The 13,634-nt window shown below is 40.3% G+C and overlaps 1 protein-coding gene across 2 annotated transcripts in view; it reads left to right on the top strand.

Annotated features, from left to right (window-relative positions):
* sema5ba (sema domain, seven thrombospondin repeats (type 1 and type 1-like), transmembrane domain (TM) and short cytoplasmic domain, (semaphorin) 5Ba) overlaps positions 1 to 13,634 on the top strand; it is a 270,882-nt gene that overhangs the window by 211,682 nt on the left and 45,566 nt on the right. For both annotated transcript variants that reach the window (XM_036139025.1, XM_012868532.3), the window contains exons 11-12: positions 1 to 54; positions 159 to 366. The exon at positions 1 to 54 is cut by the window's left edge and continues 154 nt beyond it. In XM_036139025.1, coding sequence (XP_035994918.1) covers positions 1 to 54; positions 159 to 366 — 262 coding nt within the window. The remainder of the gene's footprint in view (positions 55 to 158; positions 367 to 13,634) is intronic.

Raw genomic sequence — 13,634 nt, 5'->3', positions numbered from 1 at the left:
TGGACATTGTTCAGGGCATGGACACCCTTTACCATGTCATGTACATCAGCACAGGTTAGGTTTGTCTCGAGTACAACCCATGCCATTCTATATGTGCCGTTCAGGAGGGAAACGTGCATTTTAACATACGTGTCTTGTTGTTTTTTTATTTTAATCAGAATATGGCACCATCCTGAAGGCTCTTGCCACGCCCAACAAAAACCTTCAGGGCTGTTACCTGGAGGAGATGGAGCTCCATCCGTCTGGGGTCCGAGAGCCAATCTTGAGCCTTCAGATCCTTCACAGTGACAGGTCCCTCTTTGTCGGTCTCAAAGACAAGGTCCTGAAGATCCCTCTCGAGAGGTGTTCCTCCTACAAAACCGAGACGTGAGTAGAGCATGTTCAGAGAGTTTTGCCGACAGTATCTACAGGCTGGGTTGGTTAGGGTACAGCTTTGTGTAGCCTTGTCACACACATAAAAGACCACTTTAGCCTCACCACTATTAACAATATCTTAAAACATAAGCTTTGAGAGTCACACCTTGATAAAGTTACAGCTGCTATTTTCTTTAAAAAATAATGTTTTTGCATGGATTGTTGGATTTTGCTTCTGGTAACACTCCAAAATCCATTGGACACTAATATACAGTAAAAAAAAAAAAAAAAAAAAAGTGGATAAAGCAGCAAACACTTTCTCTGTTGTGGTCTGCGGGGTGTCGGTTGTATGTCAGATGTTTGTTAATATAGTCTTCTACAGTTTAGTTGATGCTGTGTTTATTTGTGTTTGTAATGCTTTTGTTTCGTCTGGTTCTTTGCTTTCCTTGTTCGTTTTTGGTTTTGTGCATATTAGCTTTTGATTTGGGTTTTTGTTGGACCAGTTTTTACTCTAGGCTTTGTTCTGGGTTTTTCTTTTTGTTGAGATCTGGATCAGTCAGCCCTCATCACAGGCAAGGCCTCCTCTTTAACAAATGCAGTTTATATTGTCAATACGGTAAGTTTGACAATAAGTTTTCGATTTTGTGTGTTTGGCGATATCACACTTGATTGTTATTTCTGTCTGTCACAAGCTGTCATATTTTGCAAAAGTTTACTGACACAAACTGGAATCCGTCATGAGTTGAAGGATATTGTTTTCATTTAGCTGTTTTTTTTTTGTGCTTTAGGTTTTTGTTGCGTTGGATTGTCTGTTTTTAGCTGTGGTTGCTGTTTTTTCTGTAGTATGCTCCTGATATGCCTCTTCACTTTTGCTTGCTTACACATTTGGTCTCTTAAATAATTATTCATGTTTGGTTTAGTAATAAATTGCTGGATTCTAATGCGTTCCTTGGGTTAACTGTGTTTAGTCATGTCTCCTCCGTTAATCCTTAACCTGCAGCTATTCCTGCAGCTATTCTCATTGTCCCTGTATGTATAATCCTCCCCGGTTCGCTCAGCTCTTGTCAGATGCTTTGGTTATCCAGTGGCTTCCTGCCAGCTGTTGTTCCTTTTTTCATTGTTTTTGATTCCCCACATGATTCCCATCCCTGCTCCTTTACCTCCTAATGCACACTCGGCTCTCATTAAAGCACTTCATGTTCACCATGATCCTGCCTGCCACCTGTCAAGATTTGGGTGTTCCTCCGCAAAACATGGTGGAATAAAAACGACTGTCAAAAGAAAATGGGTGAAATACGAGGTCCTCAGAAATTAAGTTAAATTAAGTTGACTAGCAAGAAATTCCTGGGTTCAAATCCTGGCCTGGGGTCTTTCTGCATGGAGTTTACATGTTCTCCCCATGCATGCAGGGGTTCTCTCCAGGTACTCCAGCTTCCAAAAACTTGCAGTCCAAAAACATACATGTTAGGTCAACAGGTCTCACTGAATTGCCTTAAACTATAAATGTGTGCATATTGTTTGTCCGGTGTGTCTGTTGCCCTGTGATGAACTGGCCACCTGTCCAGGGTATACCCCACCTCTCACCCGGTCACAGCTGGAGACAGACAGGCACCAGCGACCCTGCAAGGATAAGCTGGTGTTGATATGAATTACTGGGCTGAGAGGAGAAGTTTTCTTCATGAAAAAGCTTTTACTTCAAAGCCGCTTCTATACCTCATTTCTTTATAGCCACATCCTACTATTCTCCCTACTGAACCTGCTCAACAAATGAAATACCCGATCTACCGTTTAGCTCAAGCATTTAGACCCTGTTGGCACCATGTACTGTAACTTGAAAGCTCCTGGTGCAAAAAAAAACCCTGTTTGCAACTCACGTTGCACCTCCGTCTACACAGTGCATATTTTAATGCCCATTTTTTATGCATTTGGGCAGTCGATTTATTTTAACCTGTTTGGTCTGCGGCTGAAGGCAATTATCTGTCCGCAGCAGGGATTAATGTCTGGAAGGCATCACTGATAATCATTAGCGTCCTTATGGTACCAGACAAATGACGGGGGCGGTATCTCCCTCGGCTCGTTAGAGGAAATAAATTAGAAATAAATTTGTTGTGCTTTTGGTGTAATGAAGCCCGGCAAAGTACAAAGAAAATACTTTTTTATGCAGAAAAGTAAAAAAAAAAAAAAAAAAAAAGTGTGTGTGAAGCTACCGCTCAGACTGATAAACTTGTTTTTCTACACTCACAGGAATGATTTTCTGTGCAAGGGTAAGATGACTTGAGCTTCTCTGTTATTTATATGAAAATTTCTGTGCAGAGGGTGAGCAGCAGAGGTGAAAAGCTCGCTGGCTGTTTGTCCAACCTTCTGTGTCTCATCAGCTCTCTTAATCAGGATCCTCAGCTGGCCACGGTGGCCTTTCAAAGTCAGCTTCATTTTAGCATACAAATAGCTAGATGCTACATCTGCTCAGAGTAGATGTTTGTGTGTGTGTCTGTGTGTGTGTGCTCATGAAAGGACGTCTACCAGATTTGTATTCCAGTTGCTCCTGTATGCATGTTGCAGGTTGCCATTTCTTTTAAAACTAAACTCTGGAAAATCGGGATAGCGGGCACCCTTTAAATTTATAAGCGACACCCACAAGATTAGAGGCAGACACAGAGAGGCGCGGCAATAAAGAGACAAAGGGCATTAGAAACATAAAGTAGCAGGGCCTATTCAAGGTGTGTGTTAAGACAATAAGAAGAGAGAGTCCCAGGGGTGATAAAGGAAAAGGAAGAAGAGAAGGAGGGTGTGGGAAGGACAGAATGTCCTTAATCTACTTTGCAATATTCACCTTACCTCCGTGGTTCACTTACACTTACAATCTTTTAAATGCGCAGCAGCTCAAGGCATGCTGAGCTCCAGAGCGCAACGGACGTCAAGCTGCCGATCAAGGTGACGGCTGATCTTATTTGGTCAGACTCAGGTAAAAACAGAGAAAAGCAGATGGGGTGGTGTCAAATCAGTAAATTAAGGAGGGGAAAAAAAGGGAATGGGTGGATCTGAATGTTAAGTCCCTCGCAAATGTGTTCATATCCCTTGAGCATGGATATTCTGCTTCCTTTTCGGCCCGCATGCACAACAGTGAACACGCCATCACCAGAGTGAAACATGGTGGTGACGCAGCAGGCTGTGGGAATGCCTGTCTCAAGGCGGAAAATGATAGGAAGATGAACGGATGTAAATGCAGGAAAATCCTTGAAGAACACCAGTTAGAGGCTGCAGAAGGGTGAGGTTTCCCCTTCTAGCAAGGCAATCAGCCTAAATATACATCAGAACAAAGCCCATTCCTGTGTTAAAATGGCCCAGTCAAAGTCCAGACCTAAATCCTATTGATAAGTTTTGGCCAAACCAAATGGACATTTGCAGACAATTTCCATCTAATTCAACTGAGCCGGAGCTATTTGGTTAAACAGAAAGGGGAGAACTTCTGGTAGCGACATAACCCAGCAGACTTGCATGTCAAATTACAGCAAAACTTTATTAGACAAAAATACCGACTGAATGAAAATGCACACCACTCTTAATTTTCCTCCACTTCACAATTAAATTCCTCCAAAAATACATTGAACTTTGTGGTTAGAACATGAGAAAGTGTGAAACAGTTTAAGAGAAATAAAGCCTTTTTCAAAGCCCCGCAACTACAACATATGCTAGTTTAGCATAATCAAGTTTGCTGATAAAAATAAAATGTTTCAAATCTTTGGGTTTTCTTCAGCAGCAGCCACTTATTAAAGTTTTCCACTACATACCTTACCCACTCCCCCTCAGAAATGGTGACAGGGCCCGGCCTCTTCTCTTTGGCTGACACCTCACTGAACTAACTCCAACTTGCCAACATATTGTCAGTTCAGCTACTTTTCACGTCGCCCGCTCTCCCTCACCTTTCTGCTCCGCACACAGGCGCGCTACTGTGGCTGACGTTGAGTCTGCTCCCTTTGCCATATCTGCGGCACTCAACTCCACAGCGCGCGCTCCGAAGTCCTGCAGTCAGAAACCCACATGTGCCGGCGGGCTGCGGTGGAGCAGTGCGGAGACACAGCTGACAGCGGAGCCGCTGTGTAGGCGCAGCGGATGACTGACACACACAAACACACCTACACCTCAGACAGAGAAGACAGAGCGGCAGAGAAGTTCACAGCCTCACTCTGAAGTGGAATGAAATATTTGCAGACAGATAGTGAACGTTTGCCTCGTCTTTGATGGCTAAAAATGTGTCTGCAACGTTATTAATATTGGTGTGCACAATGCATTACCCCCAGTTTTAGTGTGTTTCGAGCTTGTTTTTTCCTTAAACACATAGATGATAAAGAAAATTGTCAGGCCAAAGACCAAATTTTCTCTACACCAGAGGTCTAAGGTTTTTTTTTTTTTTTACGTCTGTTGTATTTTTTTGCTGCGATTCTTTAGACTTTTTACTGACTCCAGTCCTGTTCCACAACATTTTTAATATGTTTTTACAAAGCATTCTATCATCAGTATTGAATGAGTCTAAGGAATAGATTTTTTTTAACTAAATTTCTGTTCAGCGGTTATAAGCAGTTAATACCTTCAAGCGCATAGCTGTGTTGGTATCTTCATTTACTATGAATCGTGATTAGTTGGACCCTTACGACAAAACTAACAACTAGTTCATTCTCAATGACAGGTACAGTTCAATAAATTTGAAGGTCATGAAAAAAAAAATGTTTTCCAAACATTTAGGAAACTGAAACTCTGATATTATATAGGTTCATTTCGGTGGAATATTTCTACCATTTTATTTCTTGTTTTCTTGATTATGATGATGGCTTACTCAATGAAAGTACATACTTTAAATGTGCTGAATTTAGAAGTCTTCTTTAGTGTAATCAGAAGATCAAGTGTTTCATGACTGGGTCAAATGTACTTGTTATCATCTCATTCAACTCAAAATATGGTCATCCTGATCTAATCTGGATTTATAATAAGTCAACACACAAAATAAGCTTTGTACTGCAGGTAAGATATTAACTGCTTATAACATTTTGGTTCAAATATCCTGAAAAAGCCCTTTAAGGCTTTATTGAAGAATCCAAATACATGAAATCAGCACAAGCCTCCTGGTTTCCAGTAGACAACGCTGCTGTAATGTTTGCGCTGTATGGCTGCGTTCACTGCTTAGATCAGCTGATATGTTGCTGGTTGTTAGTTTTAAGGTCTGACTTTGCTGATGTCAGCGGGTTATAAAGGTCATAAAGCTCACAACATCAAATTCTAAATATACCATACATCTCAAACTGCTACTTAGATGGATAGGAAAAATATTCTTTTTAACATTTTCAAGGACGGCTGAAAGCCATCTCATCTGAAATAACACCGACACAAAAGGATAATTTCAAACGATTATCACAAAGAAGTATGTCGCCTTCTGGAGTCTTTAGCTAGGAGTAACCTTTTCCCAGATATTCCTCTAATTCTAAGAAAACAAAGTCAGTATTCTGGCCCAGTAGTCTCTCCCCCTGGATTCAGTCAAAGCGTGAAGTGAAACTCAATTATTTTTAAAGACTTAAAAACAAGCTAAACTTAACCTGGTAGCCATCAGTTGTTCCAATCTTTCTTTTTAATGCTGCAAATGTCACCAGAGCATAACCGACAAGCAAGATTAGGTGGATGCTCTATAAATTTAAAGACAAAACAGAGCAACCTTACTTACCAAGTTCTGAGTGGAGCAGAATGCTGCAAATGTCTTCTCTCACTTTTCATCTGAACAATATTGGGTAATCTCTCTAGGAGCCCACTGCTCAGACTTATTTGGACAAAGACCCACACACCGTTCTGCTCAATTCAGCTCCCGTCATTGTACTTCTGTCTGAATGAGCTGAATGGATTTCTGCCCAGCTCGTCTGCATTGTGTGCGGTCGTCCGACCAAAATGAAGACATGCAGGGTCTCCATTCACACGCTGGGAACAGCTGAATATTCTCTGCAGCTTTCACATCCATCAGCAGCTGAAAGGCAGCCATACGTGGGATTTTTTTTTTTTTTATGCCTCCACCGCTAAACACTCCTTATTTATTTCAGCAATATTAAGGTAGCATTAGTCATAGACCAATTGTAAATGTTGGCTTTGTTTTGAAGGATCTAGCGATAACAGATTAATGGTAGCTGTACAATGTAAAGTGTCGGTCAGAAATTTTGCATACACACTCATTATTAACATGATATCTTGGGGCATTTAAGGATTTGTTTGAACAACTCTTTTTTTTGAGGACAATCATGATATAGTACAACAAGAAATGTATTACAGAGATATCAGAGGTCCTTTGAGTTAGTTGATTTCCTGTTAGATTTTGATCCTGTTGTAACACTCAGTTGTGTCCAAATTCAATCATGTCATTTGAGACAAATTTGAAGAATGAGGCAGGATTGCCCTTCTTTATTATTCCATCACGCTTGCACTAGTTCCCCTGGCAGCCAAGCACCTCACAGCATAACGCCGCCACCACCATGCATGAAAGTTGGCCCAGTATTCAAGTTTGAAAGCTTCACGCCGCCTGCACCAAATTTTCCTCACATTGTGCTGAAAATCCAGTCAAGGATGAATTTATCGATCTTGGAGCAGACACTCCTTTCTTGGCTGATGCTAAACTAACTTTCCTGCGGGGCGTTAAACTGACATTACAGCTGCTCCAAGGTGTCAGAACTGAGCCCTTCGTGGTTTCTGGTTGGTTCTGAAATATCCTGCCTTGATTCCTGTCATCTAAGGCCGACATTTTGAGTCAGATGGTCGGTACTTGGGCACAACTGGGCTTCCGAACAGGACAGTGATCCCAAAAATCAGTTGGCCGACTCATAAAACTCGATGTTATGTTAGCGGTACTGGCAAGCCTTGCAGACCACAGAATGGAGATTTGCGTCATCATCTTTATCTCAAGTGTGTTTTCTTCCTCGGCTAAACCTCTTCATCTGCCTCTGATTTGTATCCTTTTAGTGGCAGCTTGCAGACGAATGCTCCAGCTCGTGTGTGAACATTACTGTGTGTATTTGTCCTCTATTTGCGGTAATTACGTTTGACCTGGCCAATTGGCACCTCTGGCTAACAGCACCACTCTGTCCTCCACGCAGCTCCTGTCTCTCTATCTCCCTCTGTTAGGTAAGTGATTTATTTTGGCCTCGATGATGTGCTGGTGCAGCTGTGGTGCTGAATGCATTCATCAGCTCTTTTGCTTGCCTTTCTCGAGCTTACGTTGCCCTGCGAAAAAATCCAGCATAAACATTATGGGAATTCCTCTCATACCTGACCTAACGTCTGACACAGGCAAAAGTGTTTTTTCAAGGATCCACAGAGAATTAGGATATTTAGTTATTATTAAAACCAAACCAAACCCAACCTCTGTATACCCCTGTGTGTTTTGGGGTTTTGGGGCCATAGAGTCTGATTCTGACTCTTGCTGAGGAGAAACCAGTACACTGGTTTTGGTAAAACTCTGGACCCAGAAAGCAGGGACTGAAATGTCCTTAAAATTGGTGTTTCAACCAGACAATGTCTCCAAACGTAACAGAAAGCAGGCAGCATATTGGGTTCAAGAGTAACAAAACTAGCGCTTTGGAGTGGCAAGCCCTACCCTGGATCTTAATCCAGTAGGAAACCTGATATTTTACGTCAAACATGCTGTGTCTGAATCAAAACCAAGAAAATCAGAGAAGACGATGAGTGTTGTCCATCACCTGTTCAAAGGGGCCAGAAGTTGGTCGACTTGGACACAGTCGTGAAGCAGAGATAGTGTTTAAGCAGCCAATCATCAGTTAAGCGATTCACAGTAAAGTGAAATATTTTAGTATTTTCAGTATACACAGTAAATGTTTGACTTTGCAATGAAAATTGCAAACAGTGATATTTTTTTTCTTTTGCACAGCCTGATATTGCTTTTTCCTCTCTTGCGTTTTGCTTTCCAATAGAATGGGTACAATTATTTTTTGTTTTGTGCTGAAAATGTAGCATCTTGAACTATTTTGCAGATACCGATGAAGACACTGAAAAAAAGGAACACTGCAATAAAAAGTTGTACCTGACGGAGGTCTGAGTGAGAGAATCTTAAATAAACAAAGAAGGAGGACGATGTGGAATACGTTTTAACAGCAATCTAAAATAGATTTGCTAAAACGCTTGAGTCAGGCATTGAAATCACCAAAAACATCAAGTTTTACCGCGAGAAGAAACAAAACAAAACAATTTTGCTGTGTTCAATTCCAGCTTCCTCCTGCCACATATTGATGCGCCACTGGGCAAGGCACTTCGCCTCAAGTTGCCTACCGATCTGCTTAATGGTGTATGAATGTCCGCATGTTTGTAAGTGTGTTTGCGTGAATGTGGATCTAAAGTGCTTTGAGTGACTAAAAAAGCACTACATACATTTATTTCATTTAGCATATAATTTAAGAGAGACTGGGTTAGCTCATGGATTGACCCACAGCAGGATGCTGATTAAGTCTAGTCTAGTTTGAAACCAGAAAACCAGTGACTTTTAGCTTCCACACTACAGCTTTATGTGTGTCTTTTATGAACTGTTGTGTATGTTGCGTGCTGGAACGCCGTTTTTTCTACACGTAAGCATAATTCCTATAGGATTCCCCCCCCCCCCCCCCCCCCCCATCCCCATCCCAGCCGCCTGTCTCTGTGTGAGTGCAGCTTACAGGCTGCTCTCCCAGCAAACCTAATTTAGTGTGGGCTGTGGCTGCCAGCAGGTTACTGGAGCCCACTGCTGCTAAGCCTGTATGACCAATCACAGGAACATTTCACCAGCCGTGGACTGGGGAAGAAAGAGAGAAATTGTGTTCACACAGTGGATGTATTTATTACTGGTCCAGAATGCTGTTACTTTTATTGCTGGCTTTGTTCTGGCTGAGTCTCTGTGTAATCATTTTGGTCTCTCCTCCAGTCTTATTCTGTCTGTGTTTTGTTCTCAGTCGTCTCCCCCTTTCTCCATAAATTCATACAGCCACTATGCCTTGACCTCTATAGCTCACCACTTCTTATATTTCTTTTTGTCTGCAAATACTTTTTTTTTTTTTACCTTTACAGTGGTAGTGGTATTTTGTACATATGAATAATTACAATTCATTATACACAAATAATTCTAATTATGATTCACTAATCAATACTCTGAGTGTGAACCTGTTTTTTTCCCCCATGTGTCAGAAACATATTACAATTTGCATCTTTTTTCTGTAGATATTTCACCTGATGTCTATGAAAAACTACCACTGGTAAATCTAGATTCTACATTTCTAGATTTAAACTACCAGTGAAAAGTTTGTATCTACATTGCAGATACTGAGTGAAGACCTCAAAACTATGACTCAAACGAATATAGAATTATGTATCAAACACAAAACAATAAATAACACAAAACATTTTGTATACTTTAGCTTTTCTGAATATTTTTTAAATAAAAACTAAAATAAAAATTTTAATAGTTGGTTTGATTGACTTGTTCCGTCCTAATTAGTTTTATTGTAAATAAATCCTGCTTTAAACTACTTTTTTTCAGTGGGTAACAAAGCTTGTTTTCTCCAACTACGGAGTGCTGCAGCAGCCAACACAGTCTCTCTTGCAGCCTTGTAAAGGGTGGAAAATGAAAGTAGTTAGCGAAAACCCAAATCCGCAGGATCAACAACGTTGTGTGGGCAGGTTATGCAATTTTGCAAGCTGTGCACATGAAAGTAGCTTAAACCCGCCACCCTAAAACACTGAAGCGATAGAAGACTGTCTGACAAGAAACTTCTAACACTAACTTTGAAACATCGTAGAACCCTTACCAAAATGCACTTCCATGAATTGTCTTACAAATAAATTCAAGTAGATTGTAAAAATATGCTTTTAGTATTTATTTATATTTATTTACAAGGCCTATAAAAGACTGGAGTAGCGGTTGACATGTCTACCCGTTTGGTCTCTACCTCCACGTTTGTTTTCTGTGATTCTGTCCCCCAGGGGCTAAATCTCTTCTGACAGCCGTCTTACTTCTTGTTTCCCTGATTTTCTGTTTCCTCTGGACTTGGCCCCATCTTTCTGCAGCTTAATTGGATGTATTAGCTTTGAGTGCTAGTAGGAGCTGTGTGTGTTTCCAGTTAATCATGAGCAGACTTCCCAAACGGCCAGCCCAGTGGGGAGAAAAAGTGCTCCAGGGACCAACTCTCACCCCTGCAGGGAGAGTCTGTTAGTGGTGCTCTCTTGAGAACGCTAGCAGGAGCTTTTTTTTTTTTTCTTCTTCCATTTTAAGACAAGACTCTAGCAAGAGGCATAGAGAAGTGGAATTATGTGAACATATGTTTTAGCTGAGTCAGACTCTCCAGACAGCTGAACATAATATAATTGTCAGTCCTACAGGACTGCAGTCTATATTATTACTACAGTGATAATAAATGACGTGAGTCCATTATTAATCAGCTCTGGGGATCATATTTGCCATGATCCTGTGACATCCTGCCATTAAAGCTGAATGGAAGTTTGTTTAATGTCTAGTTGTTAAAGGTCCTATAGTAAAAGTAGACGCTCATTTTTACAGCATTCACAAACTATTTAAAAAGCTAATTACACGTACAGGGAGAATACGGCAAATTTATCTACTGCTGCCAGACTTCAGACACATTGTTAAATGGCCTGGTGAGTTTAGCAGCTCACTTCAGTGTTTAACCGGCCACATTGCTCGGCTCATCTGTTTTGATGTAGTGTGCATGCCACTAAAATAAACAGTAGCCTGTCGTTGGGCTTGTCAAATCGATTCTCAGGTGGGGATGAATCTGCAGTTCAAATATATCCTCACAACATATATTTAAAGGCTACTCAGAGACTGACAACTACACACATTCACATACTCGTTCTTACATGATGTGCTGTCCACTATATTTGTAGATGCACTTCCTCCCCCTGGTTGACATGGCTTCAGTTCTTATCGCAGAAAAGGAGCTATTCTGTGCTTATGGCAGAGTTATCTCCTCCATATGGACTTTTACAGTGCTGCTGTGAAATCAACACTGTTTTTGGCTAGCTGTAAAGGCAGGAAGAGCTGGCTGAAAGGGAAGGGTTAGCGTGAGAAAGGGACATGGCAGCTCACCATCCATTATTTCTCTTATTAAACCCGTTCAAATGGTGATGTGCAGTCTGAGGAAAGAAACTGGTAAAGAAAATCCCATGACTGCAGAGCTTAGCCATGTCCCAAAGTCTCAGTATACAAAGAGTAATCTTTTGTGTCAACAATATCATATTGTTGAAGTAATTACATTTGTTTTATTTTGTGCTGTTTTTGATGGAAACGCTAAAGTATTCCAACATTCAGAAACCAAAGCTAGACAATGCCTAGCAAAAGATTTCATACTAATCAACTTTTGCACATTTCTTCCCCCCTTAAAACCAAAAACCTCACTCTATTTTGGAAGGAGATTTTATCTGATAGACAAGTTCAGTCAGCCTGGACAGATCATTTCTGGGAACCGAAGTGTTCAAGTCTTGCCACTGATTTGCAATTGAATTTAGATCAGGACATTGTGCAAATATAGGTTTGGTTTGGCGATGAATAATTATTTAGAAATTATTATTATTATTAATTATTTAGGTAACAGTTATGCTTGGGCATCACCTGATAACAAGGAAATAGTAGCCAAAAGTTATCAGTCTCTATCAATTATTGTTGTAGGAATGCCTGCCTGGTGAGGCATGGTAGCTATTATAGAACCATAGATAAATTTGTGTACTGGCATTCTGAAACAAGTATTGCACACTTGGGAATAAAAGAATGAACATAAACACTTCTGTCCAAAATATAAGAATTTCTTAAGAAATATTTCAACTTCCAGTTAAATTACTTTAGTCAAGAAGCTCTTTAAGCTAGCAACATTCAGCTTAACTACTATTTGAAAATGAAAGTAAAAAGCTGAAGTGAGAGATAACCAATAAAGTTTTGCACATATATAATCACACTGAACACTGTTCAGTGTGATTATATATGTGCAAAACTTTATTGGTTTTGATTATATATGTGCAAAACTTTATGTGCAAAACTTTATTGGTAATCTTTTTTAGATTATATCTGCTTAAGAACGTTGGCTTGTTTTGAGAAGTTTGGAATGAGGTCAAATTAGCTTTACACTAATTAAAAACAATGCTTGGTTTTTGTTCAAACAACCAGATCTCAGTGCAAAGCAATATTGTCGTAATAAAACAATGTTTCATTAATAATTAGCAAAATTAGAGATTGTTTGCCTTTTGGACAATTCCTTCTTAATATTTTGTTGCTTAGGCCTCAGGGAATTACTTTTACAGTTAACCCTACAAAGATGGCGTTCATGGACTCTCACAAGATGGCCGCCTTGACGGCCGACACGATGGTCTCCAATCTGCGTTAGCGGTTTAGCTAAAAATCAACAATAACTATAGCATTAGCAAATAAATGGAGACCAAATTTAGGATGTTTACAAATGACTACGCAGAAACATTTATGCAGTTTAGTGATGAGATGTAAGGAAGACACAAATATAACAGATCAAACTCATGTTACCCGACCATCAGTGTTTAAACACTAAATAAAGTTTGTTGCTACTTAAGAAGCAAAAAGTTAAGCACCATTAATAAAGGTAAAGACAATACAATATTTAGACTGTTTTATCCTAAGCCAAGAGCTCTGTCATGGCCATGAGATTTGTATCTCCACGACAGGGACAGCAGCTATCTCACAGACATACGTTAATACTGTGGATTTTGGGATTTGGAGTTTTGTTCTCTGTGTGTAGTTCAGAAGTTGTTCTCCATCCATGGCTGCGCCACAACCAATGACAGTGCCTCTCCATCACCTGGATGTGCTTCGATCTAAACCTTTTTCCGCTATAGCTCTTGGAGTATTTTTACTGCAGTTCTGCTAAAAGGTGAATCTCCCCAGTCGACGAAGGTTTTTGTCCTGGATTACCCTGTTTTAGCTCTCTCTATTTTACCACCAACTCTGACCACCGTACTTGTCCCTGCTAAAAAAAAAAAGCATCCCCAAATTATTAAGCTGCCCCCACCATTTTTTTCTATGTGAGGATAGTGTATTCAGATGGATGTGCAGTTTGCTTTCCGCCGCACGTAGCCTTTTGTGTAATGTTCTGAGGAAAAGGACCCAGAATTCAGCCAGACCAGCAGAGGTTTCTAAAAAAAAAGCTCTTTAATCACCAACTCAAAAAACAGGGGAAAAAAATCCAAACAGACTGTTGAACAAAAAGATGACACAAAAAATAAACAAACGAGCA

Source organism: Fundulus heteroclitus, chromosome 7 (genome assembly GCF_011125445.2).
Source record: "Fundulus heteroclitus isolate FHET01 chromosome 7, MU-UCD_Fhet_4.1, whole genome shotgun sequence".
NCBI lineage: Eukaryota > Metazoa > Chordata > Actinopteri > Cyprinodontiformes > Fundulidae > Fundulus > Fundulus heteroclitus.
The sequence above is the reverse complement of the archived record's forward strand: the minus strand, read 5'-3'. Positions and strand labels throughout refer to the sequence as shown.